The sequence below is a fragment of the Anser cygnoides genome, chromosome 6 (genome assembly GCF_040182565.1).
Source record: "Anser cygnoides isolate HZ-2024a breed goose chromosome 6, Taihu_goose_T2T_genome, whole genome shotgun sequence".
Classification (NCBI taxonomy): Eukaryota; Metazoa; Chordata; class Aves; order Anseriformes; family Anatidae; genus Anser; species Anser cygnoides.
The window spans coordinates 31,981,490-32,006,147 of record NC_089878.1 but is presented as its reverse complement, the minus strand read 5'-3'; the positions used below and the strand labels follow the sequence as shown (position 1 = coordinate 32,006,147).

At 57.8% G+C, this 24,658-nt stretch overlaps 3 protein-coding genes and 1 long non-coding RNA gene across 11 annotated transcripts in view; 1 reads left to right on the top strand and 3 right to left on the bottom strand.

The window, feature by feature from the left end:
• Nucleotides 1–113: 113 nt before the first annotated feature.
• Nucleotides 114–8,168, bottom strand: PLCD4 (phospholipase C delta 4). 4 transcript variants are annotated; one of them, XM_066999456.1, is made up of 16 exons: nucleotides 8,062–8,168; nucleotides 6,285–6,333; nucleotides 5,805–5,963; nucleotides 5,278–5,506; nucleotides 4,952–5,081; nucleotides 4,486–4,717; nucleotides 3,933–4,134; nucleotides 3,351–3,495; nucleotides 2,824–2,976; nucleotides 2,438–2,578; nucleotides 2,088–2,241; nucleotides 1,618–1,734; nucleotides 1,357–1,535; nucleotides 1,123–1,258; nucleotides 887–1,036; nucleotides 114–783 (listed from the first exon to the last, which is right to left on the bottom strand). In XM_066999456.1, the coding sequence occupies exons 2-16, from the start codon at nucleotides 6,307–6,309 to the stop codon at nucleotides 677–679; spliced, it is 2,259 nt and encodes a 752-aa protein (XP_066855557.1). In that variant the 5' UTR covers nucleotides 6,310–6,333; nucleotides 8,062–8,168; the 3' UTR covers nucleotides 114–676. The 4 variants fall into 4 exon arrangements, with proteins under 4 accessions (XP_066855557.1, XP_066855554.1, XP_066855556.1 ...); XM_066999453.1 differs by having other exon boundaries at nucleotides 2,088–2,244; nucleotides 8,062–8,165; XM_066999455.1 differs by having other exon boundaries at nucleotides 2,088–2,244; nucleotides 6,285–6,336; nucleotides 8,062–8,141.
• A 1,931-nt stretch (nucleotides 8,169–10,099) lies between these two features.
• CNOT9 (CCR4-NOT transcription complex subunit 9) lies at nucleotides 10,100–20,089 on the bottom strand. Of its 4 annotated transcripts, XM_066999473.1 has the most exons (9): nucleotides 19,993–20,089; nucleotides 19,899–19,952; nucleotides 16,812–16,991; nucleotides 15,568–15,683; nucleotides 14,426–14,535; nucleotides 13,886–13,995; nucleotides 13,111–13,209; nucleotides 11,203–11,293; nucleotides 10,100–10,527 (listed from the first exon to the last, which is right to left on the bottom strand). In XM_066999473.1, the coding sequence occupies exons 2-9, from the start codon at nucleotides 19,920–19,922 to the stop codon at nucleotides 10,352–10,354; spliced, it is 906 nt and encodes a 301-aa protein (XP_066855574.1). In that variant the 5' UTR covers nucleotides 19,923–19,952; nucleotides 19,993–20,089; the 3' UTR covers nucleotides 10,100–10,351. The 4 variants fall into 4 exon arrangements, with proteins under 4 accessions (XP_066855574.1, XP_066855573.1, XP_066855575.1 ...); XM_066999472.1 differs by having other exon boundaries at nucleotides 19,899–20,078; XM_066999474.1 differs by having other exon boundaries at nucleotides 10,100–10,520; nucleotides 11,202–11,293; nucleotides 19,899–20,075.
• A 121-nt stretch (nucleotides 20,090–20,210) lies between these two features.
• USP37 (ubiquitin specific peptidase 37) overlaps nucleotides 20,211–24,658 on the top strand; it is a 34,853-nt gene continuing 30,405 nt past the window's right edge. Inside the window, exons 1-3 of one of the 2 annotated variants that reach the window (XM_066999451.1) lie at nucleotides 20,211–20,320; nucleotides 20,955–21,127; nucleotides 24,366–24,537. In XM_066999451.1, coding sequence (XP_066855552.1) covers nucleotides 20,972–21,127; nucleotides 24,366–24,537 — 328 coding nt within the window. In that variant the 5' untranslated portion in view covers nucleotides 20,211–20,320; nucleotides 20,955–20,971. Of the gene's footprint in view, nucleotides 20,321–20,929; nucleotides 21,128–24,365; nucleotides 24,538–24,658 lie in introns of those variants that run through there. The other variant, XM_013186471.3, reaches the window with a different exon arrangement.
• LOC125184810 (uncharacterized) lies at nucleotides 23,001–24,259 on the bottom strand. Its single transcript, XR_010832371.1, has 2 exons — nucleotides 24,129–24,259; nucleotides 23,001–23,150 (listed from the first exon to the last, which is right to left on the bottom strand). It is a non-coding gene; the product is annotated as an uncharacterized lncRNA (long non-coding RNA).

Below are 24,658 nucleotides of genomic sequence, written 5' to 3'. Positions count from 1 at the left end.
GAAACCCTGAGCAGGAGTCAGGGGTGTGCTCAGCCTTCTGCTGCTCCTCTCAGGGCTGCCCTGCTGCACCGGCCCCAAACCCCGTCCCCAACACCGCTGCACCCAGACCTGTGTCTGCCTGCCACTGAACAATTTATTAGGTTGCTTACATCGAAAGGACACGGCCAGGGTTAATAACGTGGTGCTGGCCAGGAGCATCCCTGGGGCTGTGGGGGCCAGGGGCTCTGAGGGCGCTGCAGGGTGGGGGGCAGCGAGCACCGGCTCCTCTCCCAGCTCTGCCCAGCCCCGGGGTTTGCTTGGCTCCAGCCTCGCTTCCCCTGGGTGGGGGGGACCAGCCCCCCGGCAGAGCCTGGGCGCCGTGCACCAGCTCTCCTCCTGCCCGTGGCTGAGCCCTGCCGGGGCCAGCTGGACGCGGGGGGAGCCACGCACCAGCACAGACCCCGCACAAGCGCCTGGGAAGGGAGGGCGGGAGACATCCCAAACTGATGGAGACATCGGTGCCTTTCCCCAGCCCCCAGAGGCCACTGCAAACACGGGCACAGCAGCGATGACGACACAGGGACGACACAAACGGATCGACGAGGGGGTGGTGTGCTCGGCCCCGTGGCCCCAGCCACATGGGGCCAGAACCGGGCCGGCCCTATGGCTTCCATCCGGGTCCCGCTGGCCCCACGGGTCAGTCCTGCTCGGGGCCGGGCGGCTCGGCGATGCGGATGTGGACGAAGAGCGAGGAGGGCGGGATGCTGGTGCCGTCCTTGGAGAGGAGGTGGATGTGGCGGTAGCCTGCAGGGGGGACAGCGAGGCCGTGGCTGACCACCCCGCTCCCTAGCGCCCAGCCAAGCCCCCCCCCCCCGGCACCCCACCCCACCAGGCAGCGATCGCTCACCAGGTTTGATGTTGGCAAAGGCTAGGGTGAACTGCCCCACGAAGTCGTTCCTGGACGTCTTGTCGTAATCCTCCACCACGAAGCGGACGAGGGCCAGCTCGGGCACGTGGAGCTGGAACTGGAGGGTCTCGTCCCAGCGGGGGTTAAACCCTGGGGAGGGAGATGGGGTGCTGGGGGGTGACGGAGGGCAGGGGCAGGGCAGGGCCGGGTCCCCGTGCTGGGGGGGGGGGTCTCACCGTTGTTCTCGATGTACTTGGTCTCCTGGTGCGCCTGGTCCGCGGGCACCCCGTGGATCTCCACGCGCACCAGCGGGTCGATGATGGCCCCGTCCTTGCTGTTGGCCACTTTGGGCAGCTGCTGCCCGCTGATCACCTGCACGGAAGGGCAGGGCCCCCCAGGGTGGTGTGGAAACCCAACTGGGAGCAACGGGGCCCCGCGCAGCTCCCCGGGGTTCCCTCCTCAGCCCATACCTGGATCGTCAGGGTGACGGGGCCGGGGCCCTCCCGGGTGCTGGGCTCACCGGGGTTGAAGAGGGTCCCCTCGTCCCTCATGAAGGGCGGTTTGAGCACGTAGCCACAGCGGCCGTTCTGGCTGAAGAGCCCGTCACACAGGTCCATCTCCGTGCCAGCCGTCTGGAAGTTCAGGGCCACTGGGGGAAGGCGGCAGGGAAATGGGTCAGGGTGGCACGGGGCGGCTCCCCAGCCCGCAGCCCCGACGCCCCCAGGCCGTACCGATCTGGCACCCCGCGTTCCACATCTCCTGCGGGCTGTAGTTGGAGGAGTCGGTCCGCATCCCGCTGGGGTAGATGCGAGTCAGCTGCCAGGCGTTGTGCCGGACAAAGTCGTTCCCTAGGGATGGAGGGGGAGGGCCACCCGTGAGGCCATCGCTTGGCCTGCACAGCCACCCGGACCACGTGCTGAGCCACCCACCCATCCATCCACCCACCCACCCATCCACCCACCCATCCACCCATCCATCCACCCATCCATCCACCCCTTCTCCCTCTCCCCCCAAGGCACCCAGCCGTCCCACCCCGCTGCCTAACCCCACAAACCCCACTCAACCCCCCAGATATGAGCACCTCAGCTACAGCCCTGCCAGGCCGTCTTTCTCCCAGACAGAGAAGAAGCCCGGTGCCTGAAGGCTCTCACCCTACACCCAGAAGCCACCCCCCCCCCCCCGCCCTGGACCCCCACCTCACCCGCATCCCGGATGAGCTTCCTGGCCTTGGCCTCGGCGAGGGAGGAGATCTCGGAGGGCCGGGAATGGCTGCGTGCCTCCTGGAAGCCCCGGAAGGACACGCTCTTGCAGTAGACGACGCAGTCGGACAGCGCCTGGGCCAGGCTCTCCTTGTCCTTCTGCCAAGCAGAGCCCCGTCAGGTCCCCCAGCCCCGCAGGAGGGACAGGGGACCCCCATCACGGTGCCACCGCGGGGTGCCAAAAGGGGGCTGACATGGCCCAGAAATGTCTGCCCCCCTGTTCCTGGTGGTGTCCCACAGCGGTGTCCGGGGGCTCAGCACCACCAGCCGGTCCCCAGCCCGGGCCACCCACCTTCATCCTCCTCCTCTCCTCCTCTGCCTCTGCCCCGTTGTCATCATCCGACACGTCGGGTGCCTCGTCCCCCGGCCCGTCCAGCACGTCCTCCAGCCGCCCGATCTTCTTCCCCTTCAGCAGGATCTTGTGCTTCAGCTCCTGCAGGGGCAGGGGCGGAGGGGTGTGGACCCTGGGGTGCTGGGCCCCGCGGGACTCAGCGCCGTCCCCCGGGACCCCGCGGCGTCAGGGACCGGCGCCGCCAGCTCCCTTCAGCATCCAGGAGGGGATGGGGCAGGGAGGAGGAGGAGGAGGACTGGTGGGGTGGGGGGGGACAGCAGAGCCACCTCCCCGTCCTGCTCCCAGGCAGGACAGCAGTTCCCGGGGAAGGTTTCCTCTGCCCCTACCTCCGGGGACGGGAGCTGGGTGGGGACGCGCCCGTCGACGGTGGCGGTGAGGAGCTGCTCCCCCAGGATGTCCCTGAGCTGCTGGGCCAGCACCTCTTGCTGCTCCATGCTGCAGTGGTTCTCCAGGGACAGGATCACCGGGTAGTCGGAGGCCTGGGGAGCAAGGTGCCAACGCTCCTGTCCCACGGCGCCAGGGTGAGCAGCGGCGGCGTGGGGGGACAGGGAGAAAGCAGCCACCTCCGGGGGGGGCTCTAAAGGGCAGCGCGGCTCGGCGGTGTGGCCAGGGACCAGCCTCGGTGAGGATGGGGAGAGCCACAAGATCTCAAAAGGGCTTTGCCCACATGCTGTCGGTACCGGGAAGGAGCCCACCCCCTCCCCCTTCATATCATGCCCCGATGCCCCCGGAACGGCCGCGGCCACCGTCCCCACCACCGTCCCCAGCACTGCTGCCCCCCCAGAGCCCCGTCGCCGCCCCTCAGCACGCCCCCCAGCCCCGCCGAGGTCAGGCGGGACTCGCAGCGCCCTACCTGGAAGGCGTACTTCCCCAGGGTGCTCACCACCTCCCTGAAGGGGATCTTGGAGGTGAAGGTGTGGCCGTGGTACACCATGGGCTCCCCGTTCGGCCCGTCCCAGCAGTCCACCTCCAGGCAGCGGCAGCCCCGTTTTAGAGCCCTGCGGGTGGGTGGTCACCCCGGTACCCCGTGCCCGGGCAGGGCACCAAGCCCCTGCCCTCCCTCTGGTGGTGGTGCCCCCCCCGCAGGACCAGGGGACAGCTGTCAGGGTGGGGACACCCACCGAGGGGTGGATGGATGGATGGATGGATGGATGTGGATGGATGGGTGGGTGGAGATGGGTGGAGGAATGATGTTCAGGAAGAGTTGGGCTGAGCATCTCCAAAAGGGAACTTCTTCCTGGGCATGGCCACAGGGGTGCTGTATCACGAAAGGAGGCTGGCAACCAGCCCCCAGGGCAATATCCCTGTCTGCCCCAGGCCCGGGGTCAGCTCTCAGCCAAAGGAGCTTCTCCTCTTGCTGGATTCGCCCCCATGGAGCTGCCTGGGGCACGGCGCTGGGGGGCCCGGGGACGGGTGGGCGGGAGCAGCCCATTACCTGATGTAGCCCTCGATGCTGCTCTGGCCCCGGATCTGGTCCTCTATCAGGTAGGTGTTGTGAGAGGAGGAGATGAAGTAGTGGCAGAGCGGCTGGGTCATGTCCTGCCACAGCACCTGGTGCCGGGGGTTGAAGATGGAGCCCTCCGGGGAGCAGAGGTACATGAGGAACCCGTCGGCACTCAGCGCGTGGCGAGCCCTGGCTGCAGGCAGATGGGAGAAGAGGAGATTGGAGACCCAGGGGAACAGGGTTGGGGCAAGTGGGGCTGCTGGTGGCCCCCGGCATCCTGCAGCAGGCTGGGGCACGAGGAGCGATGGGGGTGCCCGAGGCAGCAGCCTTGGGGAGGCAGGCAGTGGGCCCCAAAGCTGGACCTTGCACCCCACGGCTGGCCAACCTCCCCCAGAAGGCTAAGTGGACCCAAAAAGGGGGAACTGCACCCAGATCACAGGAGGGAGGCAGTGAGCCCTTTGCCTGCACCCACCCACAGCAGGAGGGGCAGGGGGTGTCTCAGTCCTCCCCTTCCCCAGCGCAGGGCGCAGCTCCGGGCTCTCACCCGTCTCCGATGGCTCGTACTTGTCGATGAGCTCCATGGCGAGCTCCTCCGTGCCCTCGTCCTCCAGCTGCTCCTGCCGCAGGAAATCCACCAGCTCCAGCAGCGTCAGCTTCTTCCCGTCCTCAGAGAAGGCCTGGAAGAGGCTCAGCACCTCCTCGCGCTCCGTGAGGGCTTTGTAGAAGAGCACGAACTCTTCCCCTTCCAGCGTCCCCGACTCCGACTTGTCGGCAGCCTGCAGGGGGGCTCGCTCAGCACCCTGCCCAGGGAGGTTCACCCAGTGCCAGCAGAGGGCACGGGGACTCCACACCACCAGCAGTGGTGACATCGACCCACGCAACCCAACGGAGGAAGGGAAGGAGGGATTTGGGATGGATCAAGGAAGGAAGGAATGGGAGGAAGACCTCCTTCTGCAGGGAGGTTGTGCAGCCTGCTCCAGCCCGCCCAGCCCCGCGGGTGTGGTGTGTACCTGGAAGAGCCGCAGGGCATGGTCCTCGTTCATGTCCACGTTCATCATCTTGAGGAGACGCTGCACCTCCTTGAAGTTCATGCGCCCGTCCTTGTTCTTGTCAGCCTTCTGGAACCAGTCACGAATCCACGTGCGAGAAACCGGGGCAGACGTTAAGGGAAAGGACCGTGGCTAAGGGAGACGGAGCCGGGGAGCACCAAACCTCCTCCTTTTGCTGTGGGCTCTCCCCGGCCTGATGCTGACGGTGAGACCCCTGAGAACTAAGCACGTGCTGGGGCAAGGCTGGGGATGGAGGGAGTGCAGTGCGGTGCCCGCGGGAAGGATATTGGTCTATCCTCTCCCTCTGGTCCATGCTGGTGGCCACCTCGATGAGCTGGCGCAGGCCCTGCACCCAGCACTGCGCCTCCTCCGCCGAGCCGGCGATGAGGTCCAGGTTGCCCCGGCGGCCGTAGAAGACGATGGTGAAGCAGCGCTCGGGGGGGAACTCCTCGGCCAGGCTCTGCAGCACCTCCGACTGGTGCCCTTCCCGCACCGTCTCCACGTCGCTGATGGAGACTGGGGCAGAGGGAGAGGAGCTCTGTCTGTGGGGACAAGGACCGCAGGGCAGGGGGCACTGCCCGCAGACGTCTGCCCTTGCGACCGCCCCTCCTTCTGCTGAGCCACCCGTCTCCTCGCTCACACGCTGAGCTGCTCATCCTGAGCGGCGGGGGTGAGGAGCCCCTAGGCACGCACACAGCCCCTGATTCTCAGCACCCTTCGCAAACTCAGCTCCAAGACCCTTCACACATTCACAACCGTGTTCACTCTGAACCCTACCGATGTCCCCCCCGGACACACCCCGGCTGGTACTCACAAGCAGACTCGGTTTTGCCCGTCCTCTTGGACTGGTACCAGATGGTCATGCAGTCGTCCTGCAGCTTGAAGTAGCGCTGCTTCTTCCAGCTCTTGGACTTGACTTTGCGCATCAACGCCCCTTGCTGCATCTGCTCCAGCGTGTCCGTGAGCTGGATGCCTGGGGGCGGAGGGGGCTGCGTCACGGGGGCAGTGCTCCCTCCAGCCTCTGGGACCCCGCACAATCCCTCAGTTTGGAATGGAGGAGGAAGGACCCCCAAACAAACTCCCTTTGCCACGAGAGGGACAAACAGGGATTCCCCATCGACCCTCGGGAGCCTTCACCCCCCCGTTTTGCGGCTGCCAGCCCCCACCCCGATGACCATGGTGGGGAAGCTCCCACATGCCACCAGACGAGCCCAAACCCACAGATTTGCCCCGGTGTAAATCAGGATCACCCAGCGCCCTGCCCCACGCATCCCCTCTGATGGAGAGCACTCACGGGCGTTGCACGGCAGCGATGCCATGGCTCTGCCTCCTCCGTGCCGGCGCTGCTGGGGAGGAAGAGAAGGGGTGGCGGGGGAGCGGGGCCGGGCGCTGCCGGGGGTCTGCCCTCAACGCCCGTGTGCGGTGTAGGCGAGTGCACCTGCGCCTGCCTCCTGCCGGGTCACCGCTTTCGTTAAGTGTCAAGTTCGTCTCGGTGTGCTCATGAAATATTGATTGCATTACCGGGAAGCCAGCGCTTGAAAGGTGTTGGGGGAAAATGGAAAAACTTGCAAGAGCGGCCCCCGGAGCCAGGAGGGGAGCAGAGGGACTAACCCTGGGAGCCGGCAAAACTGGCGGGGAGAGCCCCCACCACCTGGCAGCAGCCCCACGGCAGCAAATTTTGGGGTAACGGTGACAAACCTCAGTGCCAGCACCACGCACCTGCAGGCAGGGGCTCCCGGACCCTTCTCCCAGCACCCCGGGGCTGGGAGCGCAGCGGCAGAACGGCAGCGCTGCCGGGAGCGAGCGGGGACAAGTGGGACTATAAATGCAACGGGACTTACAATAAGTCCTTGATTAGGTTGTCAAGACTTTAATTAGACTGATGATAAATCGCTTGGATGTGCCAGTCGCCCGGATGCTCGAGCAGCCCTCGAGGACTGCATACCGCAGCTGGCAGGCTGTGGTTTGGATGCGGGGAGGAGCGCCATCGCGCTTCGGGGTCCCCCTCGGGGTGAGGGGCTTGGTGCGGGGGTGCAGGGGTGCCGGCCGTGCCCCAGGCCCCTGACTCAGCACGGCACCGGCGCCGCGGGGCTGGGAATAGCCGGTGCCGTCAGCGTGCAGGCAGCTGCCAAGCCTGGCTGCCAGACCCTTGCAGGCACCCAGGCTGCCCTGCGTCCCCCCCCCCGAGCAGCGGCAGCAGAGGGGACGGGGCTGGGAGGGTTTGGGGAAAGCCGGGGTGGAAGGAGAGGTGTCAAGGCTGGAGGAGCAGGGAGACACGCTGGCCTGGGACAGGGACCGGCCAGTCCCTGCCCGCTTGCTGCCAGCAGCAGGGCTGTCCTCTGTCACACGTGCGTGCAAAGCGGCAGCGTGCACTTCTCCGTGCCCCTTCTCCGTGCAGACACAGCCCAGAGGCACCCGCCCTGCCCCAGGCAGGGGAGCGGTGGCTTCCCCGTGCACACAGAGCAGCAGACAAGACCCCTTCCACCGCGGGGAGCCCCTCGGGCACAGGGGCAGGTGACCCCAGCACACGAGCCCCGAGCCCATGCAGACCCCTGGCCCTGGAGAGCTCTGACCCTTGCTCCTCTGTCGAGGAGAGCGGGACAGGAGCCAGGCGCTGGAGCCAGAGCCCTCCTGCTGGAAACCCAACCCGAGGGCTTCCCGAAGGGCCGCTGCCTCCTGCCGGGGGGGGCCGCAGCCCCTTCTCCCCTTTCCAGCCTGAACTGTGGGGCCGCAGGCGGCCGTGCTGCAGCCCACCCGCAGCTCCTCACCCAGAGGTGACAGTCCCCGAGCGGGGCTGGGGGGCACAGCAGGCGTGACCCCCCCCGGCGTCACCCGGGAGATTTAAATGCCTCCGGGTGTGCGGTGCCCATGCAGGGAGGGGTGACCCCCCCCCGGGCACCCCCACCCTGCTGCTGGCCCGGTTTGCACGCACACGCTGCCGGTGTTGGGGGGGGCTCCTTGAACCAAAGCAGGGGGGCACGCCGGCACTTCTCCCCCCACCCTGCAGCCCCCGCTGGGGACGCTCGGCTCGGCCCCCCCCGGCCCCCCCCGGCCCCCCCCCGGCCCCGTACCAGCTCTCCGGTGCCGCGCCGCGCCTCCGGTGCTCCGCCGACTGCGGCCGCACGGGGCCGGGGCAGCCCGGGCTGCCCGCCCCTTGGCAGCGGCGGGGCGGTGAGCCCGGCCCTCCGCCCCCCCCTCCCACACCCCCCCGGTTCCCCCCTCCCGGTCCCGCACGTCCCCGGGCCCCGCAAGGTCGGCGCGGATTAAGGTCACCGGTGCCGCCGCTGCCTGGGGGGGTGGCGGAGCCCTGGGAGATTTAGGGGGGGGGGGGGGGGGGATAAAGTGCGGGACCCCCCCCCATGGCTCGGTCCCAAAGCGGAGGCACAGCCCCGGGCAGGGCAGGGCCAGCCCCGCCGCGCTGGTTTTGGGGCCGGGGTTTTGCGGCAGCGGAGCGGGGAAGCGGAGAGTCCCCGGCAATTCCCCGGCTGCGCGGGGAGAGGGGAGCCGGGCGGCACGGCCGGGCAACGCCGCCACTTGGCCCTGCGGCCCGAAACCGCAGCGCCGACCCGACCCCCCCCCGGGGCTGGCCGCCCACGGAGCCCAGGGCTCCCCGGGTCCTGGGCCAGCCCCGCGCATCCCTCCCCTGCCAGCGCCTGCCAGCCAAGAAGGGCGGCAGAGGCTCTGGCAGACTCCTGCTGCAGGCCGGGGTGCCAGCGAGCAGCTGCAAGCACCCCGCAAAGCGGGACCGAGCAGCGGCCCCCGCCCCACAGCCCAGTTTTGGCACCCCCTTGTCATGATGGAGAGCCCTCGCCCCTCCGGCTGGCACCGTGACCCAGCCTGCACCCGCAGCTGGGCACCCGCAGCTCTCCTTCCTCCCACCCGCACCGAGCCCTCCGCCGCTGCCCTCCCCGAGAGACCAGACCGGGAGCAAGCTGTGCTGGCTGGGGTTTTATGATTTATTAATCCGAACTTACAAAAAAAAAAACAGAAGCGTTTTCACACCCCGTCAAGGTCAGGGTCCGGGGAGAGGAAAGAAAGAGGCAACGGGTTATAAAACGGGACCCCGGGGCAGGGAGGAGGCTGTGCTCTGCCCTCGTTACGCAAGGCTGCGAGGGGAGGGAGGGAGGGGAAAGCAGACGGGATTTAAGACACGGTTGGCACAAGGCTGCAGATGATCAGCAAAATGGGCTGCTGGAAGGGGGGACGAGAAGCTGCCCAGGCCTGCGTGCAGCTGAGTGCCAGCAGAGCCGGCTGCTGCAGCGCAGCCCAGGAGCCCGCCCCGCCGCGCCCTCTGCGCAGGGAAGGCAGGTAAGGGGCTGCCGCTGCAGTTTAATTGCGGTGGGGCCGAAGCAGACGCCAAGGCAGGAGGTTTGAAAACCGAAACGGCTGCACCGGGCCCGCAGAGACGAGCTGGGAGGCACAGGGAAGGGGTCAGGACACAGCTGCCTGCAGGGAGCTGGTGCGCCTGGAGCCCGCAGGATGGAGCTCACAGCTGCCCCACTGACCGCAGCGAGGCAGGTTCCCCAACGCCGAGCTCTGACGGTGCAGCAGCTCTGCCGGAGCCGCGGCCGGCACACATCAGCCCCCTGACCGCCGGTTAGTGCTGCGCCAAGAGCTGCGGGTGCTGAGGAAGCGCACTATTTACAGCACAAGAACCACAGGCCCGCCACCTCCTCCTCCCCCAGAGCCCCGGGAACCAAGCTGACGACGCGCAGGTTCATCGCAAGCGATCTACCCTCCTCTCGGGGCGAGCACCGCGGTGGCCCAGCTCCAGCCATGGCCTTCGTGCCAAAGGAAAGGAAGAGAAGCTCGGTGTGCCAGCCAGGCATCAGGATGCGCTCGCAGGGAAGCTGTCCCCGGGCTACCTGCAGCTGAGCAGCACCGCCAACAGGGGACAGAACAACAGGATCGGCTTTTACTCAGCTCACTCATCCAAAGAGACGTGTAAACAAGAAGTGACAAGGAACCAGAGGGACATGGGCACACCACACCCTGTGTCACACAGCGCTGGCATGGAGACTGAGCGAGCTGCAAGAGCGGGCACCCGCACTACCCCCTGCCAGTCGATGCAGGGACAGATGCCAGCCAGGCCTCCTGGAGAGACGGGGATCTTTACAGATAGGCTTTTTTTTTTATTGATTTTTTTTTTTTAAGCTGTAGTATCAGCATCTGCTGGTGTTGCGATCTCCAGAGGCATGCTGCATCGCTACAGAGCAGCCCTTTGGCCAGATGGAATGGTCCGACAAGCTGGCAGACCGAAAGCCGGCCGGCGTGCCCGGTTTGTTGCAGAAGAGGTCATCTGTTCCTGGTTCTTTGTAAACCTGAGCTGTTTCTTCCCCGGACCCCCACCTCCCCCGGCAGTCATTGCGGAGGAAGGGGGATGCCCCGCGGGTCAGTGACTTGACCCTCTTGCAGGTTCTTGACGAGCTGAGCCAGCCAGCGCTTGGTGGTGGTGTCATCCTTCAGGACCTGGGCGAAGGTGGTGTCCTTCAGTTGGTCAGGAAGGCACTGCCTGAGAGCTTCACGTGCCCTACATCAAGAGACAAGAAACGGGGCCCAACAAATAAACTCACAGGGGCAAGAGGGGAGCAAACCCCACCGGGGACACAATGCTCGTTTGCCTGGGGGGGGGGGGGTTCTCCCTGGCAGGGCCAGCCAAGGAAACCACTGAGCAGCAGCACGTGGCGCCCTGCTGACCAGCGCGGCTCCCATCCCTCGCGTGAGATCCCGCTGAGCGAAGCCCTGTGTCCCGATACCCTCCGGCCAAGAGCAGCGCCGTGCCAGAAGAGGCAGACACAACAAACACATAGGCAGCAGCTTCGGGCGGCTGGTCAGCTGAGGAAGTACAAACTGATTTCACGCTGAATTTCATCGATTGACTTTTACTGCTAACAGCCCACACGATGCAGAAGAGTGAGAGCACAGCATAGCTTCCGACTCCGTCCTTCCCTCACACCCAGTCCAAGCAACGTTTGAGCTCAGGCAGCTGTAACCTGCACGGCCTGAATCTGACCGAACTCCAAAGAGTCAGCTTCTACCATCTATCATAAAAGCTTCTGGGGCTAGCAATAGAAAAAAAGCATTTTTCACACTGAGCTAAGGCTGATGTAAAGACAGATGAATAACCTTGACTCCAGGTGGGCACCGGCAAGAGGAGCTGCATTTCCAAGCGGGTGGGAGAAGCCCCTGCCCGAACTCCTTAAATGTTTACCTGGGGTTATCAGAAAGGCGAAGGTAACAGCGGACGACGTGTTTCAGCAGCCGTGCTGACGGCTCCTTGGAGAGCTGCAGGACCATCTTACCCTGTTTGACAGAGGCCAGTGTCACCAGTTAAAGTGTCTGTAAGGACAGCTTCACAGCCAGCAAAGCCTGGCAAAGACCATTACACCACTCTGCCTTCCCACCCAACGCAGCCCGTTACCTTTCAGCTCGATAGCCCTGCACGGAGCCCAGCACCTTGCTTGCTCACATACGTTCAAGCAGAGGGAGAGAGATGGCTTGGAAAGGGTTGTCCCAGCAGCCTGGGGAAAAGATTGCTTCATCTCTATTTGGTTTTACCTCCCCAGGACTGCTTAGCGGTCCAACTCTGCTAGACTAAAGAAAACCTGGGGTTTCCCCCTAAAGGAGGAACAGCAGCACGTCCCACACATTTTGATAAGCTCCAACTGAATCACGATGTGATTCCACGGTGTGCTCCCAGCCTCTGCAACACTCTCCATTCTCACCGCACTGTCTGCATTTCGACACCCTTTTAAAATGTTGCCAATACCCTGGGAAGGACTGGGCTCACCCACACCGTGCAGTAAGATCCACACTCCTGCCTTACCGTGCAGCTGAGCTGTATTTTCTCTTTCTATTACAGCTCTCAGTAAGCTCTTACTGGGAAACAGGATCAGGGCAGCAATCCCTATCCTGGCCTTCGTTCCTCACAGCATGTAGGACCTTGCGCATGGCTGCAGCCTGAAAGCACTCAGCTTAGGAAACTGTATGGATGCCTTCAGGCACCTGCCCCGAGTCATGTTTGGGCATCAAATAAGATCTGCTCAGCAAGACTTTTTTCCTCCGTGAAACTGTATTGGCTAGCACCAACCGTTTTCCCCATTAGCTAAATTCACCTGTATTTGGATATTTAGTCAGTCAGCAATTAGTGGGGCCACCTCATCTGCCCTTTTGCAAGCTTCCTGTTCTTAGCTATCCCCTGGATACCAAGATTTCTTCAAAATAAGGAACAACAGGTCAGAGAGCTCCTCAGACAGCTCCTGGACAGAAATTGCTAACTTGCTCTTTTAAAAGCCTCTAATACTTGCAGAACATCTCACGCACTCATCAGCGGACTAGGAAGCAAACCATCACCCTCGTGAGACAGGAGTACATTATCCTAATTTCTGAAATACAGAAACGTCTATGAACATTTTCATCTTTCTCTTAGTGCTGTGGAATATTAACGTGTCAGTGCTTCACCCAGTGGTGGGAATATACCACAACTAGAACTTCTTCCACAGTGTCACAGCTTAACCCACCTGCGTTCTTCCATGCCCATACCCTTCCCAGCCACAGATTCTTCCTTGGCCTCCTTCCCTCCCCTGCCCCAGGGTTTCTGTTTCTAACTGCTTCCTTTACTTTGCCCGAGCCAGATGTACTTCATCCAAAGCTGATCCCTTTCTTGACCACGAAAATCCTATCACATTGGTTATTTTGGACATTAGCTCACAAGCATTCATGTTTTGCTGTTCACATGAGAGTTTGGAAAACGATTTCTTTACATTTGGGAAAACAGACGCATAAATATTCCCCATGAAAGCATCAACATTTGGGCACAGAACCAGGGCTGCAAAATGCTTAACTTAGTGCTGCATTTTCTTCTCCTGAGACTGGCTCTTTAAAAAGCAAACACAAATACATAAAAGCGGAGTAATGGCTATTCCAGGGCAGACGTATTCCCCTTAGCGAGCTAAAAGAAGTGTCCAAGCTGGGCTATTACTCCTGGGATGAACAAAATACGGGTACCCAAACCTCTCCTACACAGGGGACAGCCAGAGAGCAGTAAATTAGCTGCTGAAGAAGCTGGCTGCTAGAGAAAACTTTTAACTTTTATAAGCAGAAGAAACAAATAATCTTACCAGTATCATGGCAACATGGGAAAACCGCTCGTAAGTCTGACAGATGTATGCCAGTCCTGTGTCATCCAGGAGGATCTTCTGAAGAATAAACGTAGCAACCTCGAGCAGGGAGAAATCAGAAAAGAGAGAATATAAACAACTTATCTATCCCCCAAAAGAAGAGCCTTTGTGCTGTACTCTTTTCACGGCAGTTCTTTTTCTTTCAGCAGAGCTGAAAGGCCTTTCGGCAAATGCTGTACTTGATTTAAAGTTTAAAGCCAAAAGAAAATGCAGGACACTACACAATGGTTGGCATCTCTGGCTAAAGAAAAGAGGTGGATACAAAGCAGTGCACACAAGATGATTGGATGCAGGCTGAACGAGGTAGCAATTACTGCCAGGCTGCACGGGACAGCCTCAAGATTACGGCCACGCAGTAGGCCTGATGGGAATGGCCTGGTGCAGCGAACATCCCCATAACCACCCCATAACCACCACCACCAACGGCTGCACAACCTCTGCACTGTGTAGTTCCAGCATCTCTTCTCTCAGGCCAAAGAAAATTAATCCAGCTCAGCCCTGGAAGTTACTCTGCTGGGCTACAAAAACTACCAGACTCAGTATCTCTCAGCTCAGTTTGGTGGTGTTTTTGTTTTTGAGGATGGGTGGAGGTGAAACTCCACCCGAGCTGCCCCAGCATTTACAACAGGAAACAAACCAACTCTGCAGGTTACTGACTGCCTGGTCATTTGGATATAATCAACAAAAAGTCATAATTAAGAAAAAATGTAGATACCGTCTTAGAGAGTTCACTGCCAGACTCCATAATGCGTAAGCACAGGGGGATAATTTCTGTCGTCAATAAGAAATTTATCACTTCTTGCTCATCGGTTTTCACCAAGGCCCCTTGAAGTAAAACAAAAACCAAAATCAGTAAGTGGTACATTAAAAACAAAAACAAAACTTGCCTTTCAAAGGTGGCCTGTACTGTGTCCTGCCCAGGAATCACTGGGTCTGAAGGGCTGACAGAGCAACTGCCACCCTAAATATGCTGCAGCACACGGCTGGAGAAGAGCTCGTTCTGGTAACGAATGTAATGAAGCTGGGTTTGGGGGCTGTTTGTTTTTCAGAAAGGGGATACGTTCTTTGCTCTCCCCCCAGTGGTAATATAAACCCAAGTGGCTGACAGCCCCTTGTCATCTACCCCTGGGAAGAAGAAATGCACTTCAAGACCCTTTTACTTTATACACTGAGAAATGTTTTGGGCAGAAAAAAAGAAAAACAGCACTTGGGGATGACAGGGCAAATACACTGAAGCATCAGTCTCGCTGCTTACCGATCACTCCGAGGCTCGTGAGCCGCAGGTACTCAAATGGACGCGTCTTGCTAACTGTGTGCAAGAAGGGGTACAGGAAGAGAGGGATGTGAGCTGCCAAAAAAGCTGACCTGTAGGAACGGGAGAACACCCGTGAGAGACAAGGAAAGCAAAGCAAGTGCAAATCCAGTATTATCACGCACAACCTCAGATTATTCCTGACAGACATCACTGCTGCTGCTCCTCAAAAGTGGGCAACAGTTCACTCCCTGATGGGAAGGCGTGAAGTAAATCCTGTGCTGGGCCACTTTTCCCCAAGAGCCCACATACTGCCTTCTGACAACTTCGAAGAACACAGGCTGCAGGGAGAAACCTGGAGATCGCTCTGCTAGCCTGGAGAGTAGCTCTCTTGCACAATCACCCAACATTCTTCATCTGTCTTCAGTTTTCAAGCTTTAATTGTAAAAGCATGTGGTGTAAAACTATCCTATTTCTCTGGCTATTAGCTCATGAAGGGTGGTTGTTTAACGCTACTTTGCAGCAGCTGGAAAACAAATTCAGCTACCTACTGCGTTCTTCTCAGCAGGAACAGAAGCATGAGATCATGGCTCTCAGGATAGTTTTCTTCTGAGTACTAGCTACCGATTTTGGCTGAACCAACATCATCTTTTCCCTTGCTGACATGTGCTGGACAGAGACTGAGAAACCCTGAAGTCAGGCACTGGCTGGGGACCGCAGGCGTGGCTCCCATACTGCTCCCTTGCCACACACAGTCTCTGGGAAAGGCAGCCCTGCTCATTCCACTCTCTGGACAGCTGGTGTAAACAGCCATAAGCTCATTAAAACAGGGATCCTGCGTACAACGCTCAGCACAAAGGCAGCCTTGTCTCTGGCTGAGCTCCCAGGGGCTGTCACAACCCAATATTTTGGGAATTTGCAGGATCTCAGGACGATTCACGGAATGCAATGCATTCAGGACCACCGTAAAGCTGTCATCCTGGTAATCCGTGCAAACAAGTGAAAGCAGCCAGCAGCTGCTTGTCTTCCAGCTCTGGCTCTCGGTAAGAGAACAGAAAGGAGTTTATGTGCTTCCGGAGTGAAACAGACTGGCCGAGCCGTCAGCACCAACATCCCGGCAAACTCACATACTTGGAGACACTCACCTCGTTTCAGGGTGAGATGCGACACACTGTAGCAGAGCTAAAGCATTGCAGACTCTGTTGGACTGATGGGCTGTCAAAGTCGGAGGGTTGATGGATGGATAGATATTTACAATTTCCTAAGAATTAACAGGTGAAGAAAAGTTAAGGGAGAAAAACCATCGAGATGCACAAAAGCATTTGCCCAGCAAGGAACGATGCTGTCAAGAGACGTTAGCCTGCTCTGACCAAGCATCACCCTGAAGTTACGTGGCAGCCCCCGTGCGACAAAGAAAAGGGCAGAGCTACGTCAGAGCCAATTTGACAAGGAGTCACAGGGATGTAGTCAAACTTTAATTTCAGTTAAAAAAAAAAAAGGGTTCATTTAATTTCCTGGCTCTTTGCGGATGTGGGGACTGCTTTGTTTTGAACTCCCAGAGCAAACAGGAATGTTGTTCCCATGCCCAGAGGCAGAGCACTCCTGCTCTACTCATACCGTAGCTGCTGGTGCTCTTTTGAACCGAACGCAGGGGAAGCAGCTAAGGGGGAGAAATCCAGTTCAGAAATCCGCCTGCTTCCAACTACAGCTCCCTTATAATCTTCTTCAGCTGTTTCACAGCCACTCTGAAAACAGGCTGGCACTGCCTGTCCTGCATGATTTTCTTTCCTTCTTTGAAGGAGATGACTAGATTCACCACAGAGGTGGCCAGTTATCAGCTGTAGCTTGCCCAGAGCTCCGCTGAGCCACTCAGTTTATCAAGAAACACGGGTACTTTCCTTCCCAAGGCTCTCTGGAGTAGGGAGCAGCACTCCCACGCTGCCTTTCCTGTTGGCTCTCTTTAAGGGCAACCTTTTGACCAGGCAATGCTCAAGCTCATGAAAAGAAAAACCCCAAACCAACCAAGCAACCAACCAAAAAAAAAAAATCACTACCAGAGATCTTTAGGAGTAAAAATGTTGTGCTTCTGCTATGAGACCATATGAAAATAAGCAGAACATGACCGACAGCAAGCTCATGCAGACTCACCTGTTCCCCTTCCAACTATGTAAGCTCTCTCATCAGAGAGCCTGCAGTCTGTCCACCTACCACCTTGCGAGCGATGATCAGCAGACAACGCCTGAAATGGGCTTCCCACACCCCCTCACGTGGCTCCCTTCACCCCCCGATCCAGCAGCCACCATACACCCAGAAACGGCAGTGAGGGTCTCCACCGGTACGTCCCCAGATCTCCCCCACGCAGATCGGACACGCCGCCAGCCCCACCCACCTGAAGGAGCGCTGCGATTGTGCCGAACGAGTGCCACAGCATGGGGGCCAGGTCGGGCACGGACTCGCGCTTCTTGCTCAGCTCCAGCAGCGCATTCTCCCTCGTCTCGGGGCTGGACAGCTCATTGATCCACTGGTAGATCTTCTCACGGTCTACCTGAGCCAGCGCTGTTGGCACGGGCTGGGAAGGAGATAAAGACACTTCAGTCAGGGTTATTTCATCCAAATCTCGCCCAAAACCATCCCACAACCTCACAGGTAAAGCAAAAAAGGGCTCGAGGGTCTCCCGATCGGGGCAGGCAGGGACTGCAGTAAGACGCTGTGGATACGGATGCCTTCCTTAGATTATTCTCATTACTTCACCTATCCTAAAGGCAATGTTTTACTTTCTGGCTGGACTCCTTAGGACAGCTTCGCTTAATCTGCTCATCAGCTATTACCCCGTAACTTCATTCAGCACCGAGAGCCACTGCTGCCCGGCCGTGCCAGCAGAGCTCCGGGGAGGTCATGCATACTTCAGCCACCTATCCCGTGCTCCAGCTGCATTTATTGTGTGTGAACGTCATGCCTCAGATGCAAGCTTCCACAGCTTCACATAAAGTAACACAGGTGGTACTTTTTTCTCTCCAAAAACATCCAGGACATTGGAGCCTGACCATGGGACTGACACAAGGTACATTTGAAAAATATTCACGCAAATACGAGGAAAACTGTCACTGCTCCAGCACCAGCACGATGCTGCAGGGCAGGCAAAAGCCCCAGGTAGCAACACCAGCTGCTGCAGACTTCTCAAATTCAGCCCAGGTCTCTTGGTTAGATGCATGGAGCTAAAAGGGAATTTTTCAAGGCTGGTTTTGTGCAAAGATTCCTACTCAAAATGAACCCAGAAAAGGGTAGACCTGTATTCGTGGCCGAGGCACATCTTCCACTACTCGGGAGAAACGCACTATTTCTTTTGCCTTTCCTGGGACATCAGGGAAAGAACAGCATCGAGGCCAACAAGGTCTCAGGCCCAAAAACTTGGGGAGGGCTGGGAAGAAAAGGAAGGGAAACAAGGACTGTGGAACTGTAGCAGTTTCTGTGGGAAGGGCAAGGAGCGAGCCTCCCAGTGAATCTGCCCCGTGCCTCTGCTGGCCCAACGAGCACTCAAGGGGCTCAACGAACGCTTGGTGGGCTTCCTAGAGACAGTTCGGTGATTCAGACCAAAAACTCTGAGGCAAACCTAAGGTTTAGAACTCCCTGTGAACACTTCCAAATAGCAGCTGAGAAGCTGCTCAAGCCTTCTGCTGCAGTGCTCCCTGCACCGCTCTGCCAGCCCGCGCGCAACCCGCTCAGTGCCCCCTGCTCGGCAGCCCCGGCTGGCCACAGAGACAGGCTGCGTTCATTTATGGTTTTAAACCCCGACAAAAACTCTCCACGTGCTAACGGCAACAGGCGCGAGCACTGCTTGTACCACGCTGACAGCAACACCACTACAAGAAAGCCAAAGAATTTGGGAAAAGAAAGCAAAAGTGAACTGTCTGTCAGAGCCGGGCTCCCAGGGCTGCTGGAGGGAGACACCTCCGGAGCTTTCTGTTTCTGTACAGGTTTCCCCGCTCAGCACATCCACATACTGTAGCCACAGTCATGTCCTACAGATTCCTCCTCAGCTGTGGGATTTATGTTGGGCTGAAGCTCTAATTTCTCTCTAACTCAGTCTGTACACAAGCTTATGCACTGTTATCAGTCCCTACATTTCAGGGCTCAAATACCTCATAACTGTTCAGCTTTCCTCCTGTCCCCTTTTTCTTATTATTCTTATATATATTCTTTTATATTATTCTTATCATCTTGTTATTGTGGCCTCACAATAACAACCCTCACAAGTTTACTGTGCTCTGACAGCTGGCAGGGCAATTCCGGCAGCAGCTCCTGTCCCACAGCTAGGACAGACACGGCGTACAAACAGAGCCCGTTTGTTTCTATTTGGGATGGTGGTGGGACAAGCAGCAGGGCAATGATGTTACAATCGCGTTATTTAAAGCTCCCATCTGTTTTTCTAGGCTCGCTGTGAAGTTTCAGTTCCTGCAAGCTTAAATACAGCAACCCTTTAAAAGCACAATCATGTGGCCGTGATCCCCAGAGAACACTAAGCAGATTTTCCACACAATTAAGTTTTTTTTATGCCCGATATCTGTCTTAGCGAGAACCAGCTGCTGTTCACAGGCTCTACACTTGCTCCTCTCGTTGTAAGTTAAATTGAAAACTGTATTTTTCCTTGTTTTGTCGGTGTTTCCCATCTCCCCAGCCTAAAATTCTGGGGAACCCCGAGGCAGCTGCTGGAAGCGCTGACCACGGAAAGCAGAACGCTCACCGGCGGGGTCCTTTTTAAGCAGGTTTGGAGGGTCACCAGCTCAAAACCCAACACAGGAGCCCCGAACTTAGACAGCAACAGATTAACTGCTTCGGTTTGGACTCTCAATAGCATGCTGATAGTTATGACTACTTTAAAGATCCATTTATATCTCATTTAAGATTTAACTTTAAAGATCCATTTATATCTCATTTAAATATACACGTATACTTACATATAAAGTTCAAATATACATATATACTTACATATAAAGTTCAAATATACGCATATACTTACATAAAGAGATTTCTGTATACTTTAAAGACACGTTCACATTTTTAGCCTCTTGCTCAGCCTGCATCACCTTGCGCTGCCTGCGGGCACGAAGCCTAACACCAGCTCTGCCCCGGCTGCCACGGCACGCAGCGCGACGCCCTTACCACAGCCTTATCACGACAGCTTTGTCACGACAGGCCCCGCAGCTGCTCCTGTTTTCCGCCTGTGCCCCCGCGGAGGCCGCGTCCCTTCCCGCAGCCCCCAGGCAGCTCCCCTCACCACACAGCCCCCTCACGGCAGGCCGCGGCGGGCGACGCTTCACCGCAGGCGGCGTGCCCCACGCGTAACTCCCGTAAACACGCGGACAGCGCCGGTTTCTACCTCAGAATTACGCTATTTCGCTAAAACCGCCTCAAAGCCCCCGCTCGCACGACACGCGGAGGGCTAGCGGGAAGCCCCAGCGGCGCCCACCCCGCTCACCGCGGCGGTGGCCAGGCTGTGCATGGTGGAGCGGGGCCGTTCGGGGCCGTGCCGTTCCGCTCCGGGCCGGGCGGGGCCGTGCCGTGCCGTGCCGGTCCGGGCCGTGCCTCAGGCGCAGGCCGCCGCCGCCATGACGGAGGCAGCCCCTCGCCCGCCCGCCGCAAAGGGTGCTGGGAAGGGGGCGGGGCTACGAGGCAGGAGGGGGGGGGCCTCTCCGGCGCCTGCGCGCACGCGCACTCCCTCCGGCCCGCTGGGCGGGGCGCGTGGCGCGCCGGGAAGGGCGCCGCCGCCCCTGCCGCCCCTGCTGCTGACGTCAGCGGGGCGCGCGCGCCTGCGTGCCGTGCGTCGCGCGGCGTCTCGCGCGGCCAGCCGGTTCCCGCCATCCGCCGCCGCCCCCCCCCCCTCCCCCCGCGGACCCGCAGGTACCGGGGCTCGGCCCCGCCCCCGCTCCCCCCCTCCCCCCTCCCCTCCCGCTGCGGGCACCGGGCACCGGGCACCGGGCGGGGCCGGGCAGGGCGGGAGCCGGGACCCGCTGCCCTCCGGGGCTCCGTGTGCCCGCCCCGCCGCCGGCTGCCCCCTCCCGACACCGCCGCCGGTTGAGCTTCTTTATTTACTTGTGCTTTTTTACCGCTTTTTAATTCTTTTTTGATAATTTCTTATTATTTTTTAATTATCTTTACTATTTTCGGTTGTTTTCTATTAGTTTTTATTTCGGTTTTCCCTTGTTTTCCCTTATTTTCCCTTATTTTCCCTTGTTTTCCCTTATTTTATTTTATTTTCCCTTGTTTTCCCTTATTTTCCCTTATTTTCTCTTATTTTCCATTATTACTTTCCATTGTTTTGCATTACTTCCCATTGCTTCCCATTATTTTTTATTTGAATCTTTTATTATTTCGATTTTTTTTATTATTTTTATTACTTTTTATTATTCTTATTACTTCCTACCACTTATTATTTATATTATTTCCCCCCCCCCCCAGCCTTGCAGCCCAGCCCAGGACCCCCCCGGGAACCCCCCCCCCCCCCCCCCCGGTACGAGCCCCCCTCTCCCCGCAGGCGGCGGGGCCGCGGGCATGGCCCCGCTGAAGGTGCACGGGCCGGTGCGGATGCGCAGCATGCAGACGGGCATCACCAAGTGGAAGGAGGGCAGCTTCGAGATCGTGGAGAAGGACAACAAAGTCAGCCTGGTGGTGCACTACAACGTCGGCGGCATCCCAAAGACGTTTCAGGTACCGTTGGGGGCCGCGCTCCTGCTCTTGCTCCTCGCCGACCCCTTGGCGTAACCCCATCCCCGTACATTACGCGGGTGCGTTGCTGAAGGGTCTCCTGGGCTCAGCGGTGGGAACGCCGTTGAACGGTAGGAGCCAAAAAGCAGAGGAAAAAATTACCAAAGCCGTGCCCCGTCCGCAAAACTCCGACGTTTTTTGGAATAATGTGCCCCCTCTGTTACCGGCAGGTCTTTAGCGTGGCTGCAGAGCCTGGAGCTGCAGCTCCGTCAGAGCCCCAACATCCACCTCTACACGTGAGTTTCCCCACTGAGGGGGAGCGGCGTTACCCTCCCTGCAGCCTTTCACACAAGTCGTGCCTTGCAGTGCGGTGCTGCGGCTCTGCCCGCGTTTTACACACGCCCGGCAGCGTGCTTTCCTCGCAGGAAGGCTGTTGCAGAGCGCTCTTGAGAATGCTCTCCCAGTATTCAGCCCAAATCGCTTTTCTTTTTTCCGTTCTACGGTAACTTTCAGGCTGGCCTTCCTAGGACTCTTTCACACAAAACGCCCCAAACGCAAAGAGCGCGAAGGAAGATTTTTCTGTGAGAAATTTCCGACTGCAATTGAAATGATCGTAATTACTGTATCGCTTAGCAGCGTTGTGACAGCCGATGTGAACGTTGGCTGCTTCTTTTTCACACCGCGGTTGTTTGCCCGCTGTGGTGTCCGCCGGGCCTTTCCCTGAGCCGTTTGTTCCTGCCCGCTGACTTGGCGGACAGAAAGTTCACTTCGGGTTTGAGAGACGAGGTTTTGCTGCCTTAGCGCGCCGAAAAGCCTCGGGAATCGGCCTGAAAGCCCGCGTTGCCTTGGAGTCGGGGCGTGAGTAAGTGGTTAGCTTCGGACACCTCCCGCTGCTGTTAGCGTGGGCTTGAAAACCCGAAGAGTTGTCGGCGTTGGAGCGAGTCCGCGCTGAGAGCAGCGGGCCTGGATTTTCCCCTCTTACCTTCCCTGGGCGCTCCTCGCCGCTGGAGCTCGAGGCCTGGAAGTGCGGGGACGGCTCACGGTGGCCTCGAGGGGCAGGTTTTGCTCCCTGCCCCTCGCATCCGTGGGCTCTGGCACTCGTGGCATGATCTCCGTGGGCTCGGAGGAGGGTTGCTGCTTGAACTGGCTCCTGGAGGGGACCGACCGCGAGGCCTGGCGGAGAGGGCGGCGAGGAGGAGGAAGCGAGCACCTGCAGGCCCACCGCCTCTGCTTGGACGGCGGGTGTTTTCCAGCTGGATCTGCTCCCCGGTGCCGGTCACCTCCAGGCAGCACGGACAGCGGCACGAGAGCCTTCGCGGGAGCCAGCAGCAGGCAGGGAGAGCAGGCAGCCCCTTGCGTTGCCTGCGTGTGTCGCTTGCGCGGCTGGCCCCCGGCTGTCACAGCGCCCTGTGTGACAAATACCTGGTCATTTCGCTTCAGAAGTAGCATTTTCCTGGCCAGTTGCTCTGGGACAGCAACTCTTCTGTAATATTTGGGTAGATCCTGGGTTATATTTCTTTCTACGGTGCCTAGTGCGTCGTCAGATTTCTTACGTAAGGTAACATTTCTTTACTGATGTTTCAAAGTTGTGACGAAGTTGTGCTAGACACCACCTGCGTCCTGCAAGGGACGTTTCTTTTGCCCCCACCCCTCAAGACGCTGTAGCGCCGAGTGGATCAGGACAGGTGCACTGAGAGCAAGTTTGGAGCCCTCTTATGTTAGCATTGAGAATTGAAATGTGTTCGTTTGTGCTGAAGGTGCTGAAGTGTCTGCATGCCTTTTGCACCGATCTCGGTGTTTTAAGAGAAGATGGAGAACTCGGAGCCCACTTTTCAGTTCCTCGATTTTTTTTTGAGGACATTTTTCGTTTTTATTAAAGAAAAAAAAAAAAAGAAGGATTGAGCACAAACTGTTACAGAAATGTAGTTTCCCAGCAAAGCATGCACTTAGCTTCTGATCGAGGTGGTTTTCCAGCCTCTCATAGACTGCTGTTATGTCTAGATCGTCTTTCAAAGAAGCTAAAGGTCTGTAGGAAAAAAAAAAAAGAAGAAATCTTACTGATGAATATGATGTGCAGGAATCATTTAAAAAAAAAAAAACTTGCGTATAATTTGAAGGAGATGAAACAGCTTATAGAGCACCGTGTAGTGAAATTTTGGTGTTACGTTATAATTACTGTTGGTGTCTATTAAATCTACAGCATCATTTAGATCAGTAGTGTGGTAATACGCAGGTCAGGCCAAATTAGGAGAAGACTCCAATCTGATGGGCAGGCTTTTACCCTGCGCGGTGCCTAATGACCTTGGCTGTGGTTTCCAGTCTTGCAGTATGGCAGTACCCTGGCGTGGAGGTCCTTGTGTAGCTAGTGCCTGATCCTTAGGCAAAGCTAAAGAAGAGGCAGCAAAGCGAGTAAGTGAAAAAGTGTCGAGGAAATTGGAAATGGAAATGGAATGGAAATATACTCACAAACAAAGTGTCAAACTTCCACAAACCCTGCAGATGAGAGATACTCTTCTGCTCCCTCTGCTTTAAGAGTCCTCAACCCGTGTGGCTGGCAGAGCCTTTACTGAACGGCTGCTTCGTGTAGGTGACTTAGCAGGAAGCCGCAATTATGTAATTGCATAATAAAGTAGCAGAGGCATTATTAGGGAGCACAAGCTCTTATTAAAATTATTCTTGTGCTTGACCATAACCCTGAAACTTCAGACACCATTTAATTGTTATAATGTTGTATTTAGGCTAAGCATGTTTCTTAATGACCTACTACCTAGCAAAATTTTTTAAGCTGTGTCAAGCCTGTCTTCCCTGGGAGAGAATTACCGAGTGAGTGGAAGTTTGTACGTAACATTTAAATCTCAAATCTTTTAAGCTTTCCCCATCTTAAAATTTACGTTTCAAACTTGATGTAGAAGTTTCAGACAGCTAAACGGGGACGGTATGAAGTTCTTTATTCCCCGAGTTCAGAAATGTCACTCGGCAGCAAAGCAAGTTTCAGAAAGCTTACCCGGGAATGCAGGGACTGTCGAGCGGTAGTGACACCGTCCTTTCAGTTGTGTCAGCTTCCAGCATCGCTGATTGCATTAACGCCACGAGGCTTAATGTTTGCTCAGAGCGGAGCTGGGGGAAGTATTTCTGTGTAAGTGCCTCTTACCCTCTCCATTTGAAGTGTTTTGTTTGAATTTGTAAGTATTTTGGCCTTTTTAAAGTGGATTTATGTTTATAGTCACGTCTTTGTTTTCAGCTAAGCCATAACATTAAAACTGTGACCTTACGACCAAATGGTAGAAAACTGTGCTGCCTGATGCTAACACTAAAGGATACCAGCTTCCTGACGATTGATAAGGTACCGTTTAAAGACGCGAATGAAATGCGGATGTATTTGGATGCGGTCCTTCAAGACAGGGTTCACACTGGTAAGTGCGACTGTTGTAAATCATGTTAATAACAGCTTAGAGGCGGGTCAGCGCTGTGTTTTCTTTTTTCACCTTTAGCCACTTTGTCCTCCTTGTGTGGCTTTCTGTGCATGTTATATTT

What these genes read in the sequence shown, in the direction of transcription:
- PLCD4 (XM_066999453.1), bottom strand. Translation starts at nt 6,309, where the DNA reads ATGGCATCGCTGCCGTGCAACGCCC. An exon ending in ATCGCTGCCGTGCAACGCCC is followed by an intron (nt 5,964 to 6,284) that starts GTGAGTGCTCTC and finishes CTCCGCCCCCAG; the next exon opens with GCATCCAGCTCACGGACACG. An exon ending in CCCAGCTCCCGTCCCCGGAG is followed by an intron (nt 2,579 to 2,823) that starts GTAGGGGCAGAG and finishes CTGCCCCTGCAG; the next exon opens with GAGCTGAAGCACAAGATCCT.
- CNOT9 (XM_066999473.1), bottom strand. Translation starts at nt 19,922, where the DNA reads ATGCACAGCCTGGCCACCGCCGCG. An exon ending in GCATCTCACCCTGAAACGAG is followed by an intron (nt 14,536 to 15,567) that starts GTGAGTGTCTCC and finishes CCGTTCCTACAG; the next exon opens with GTCAGCTTTTTTGGCAGCTC. An exon ending in GCAGTGAACTCTCTAAGACG is followed by an intron (nt 13,210 to 13,885) that starts GTATCTACATTT and finishes TCCCTGCTCGAG; the next exon opens with GTTGCTACGTTTATTCTTCA.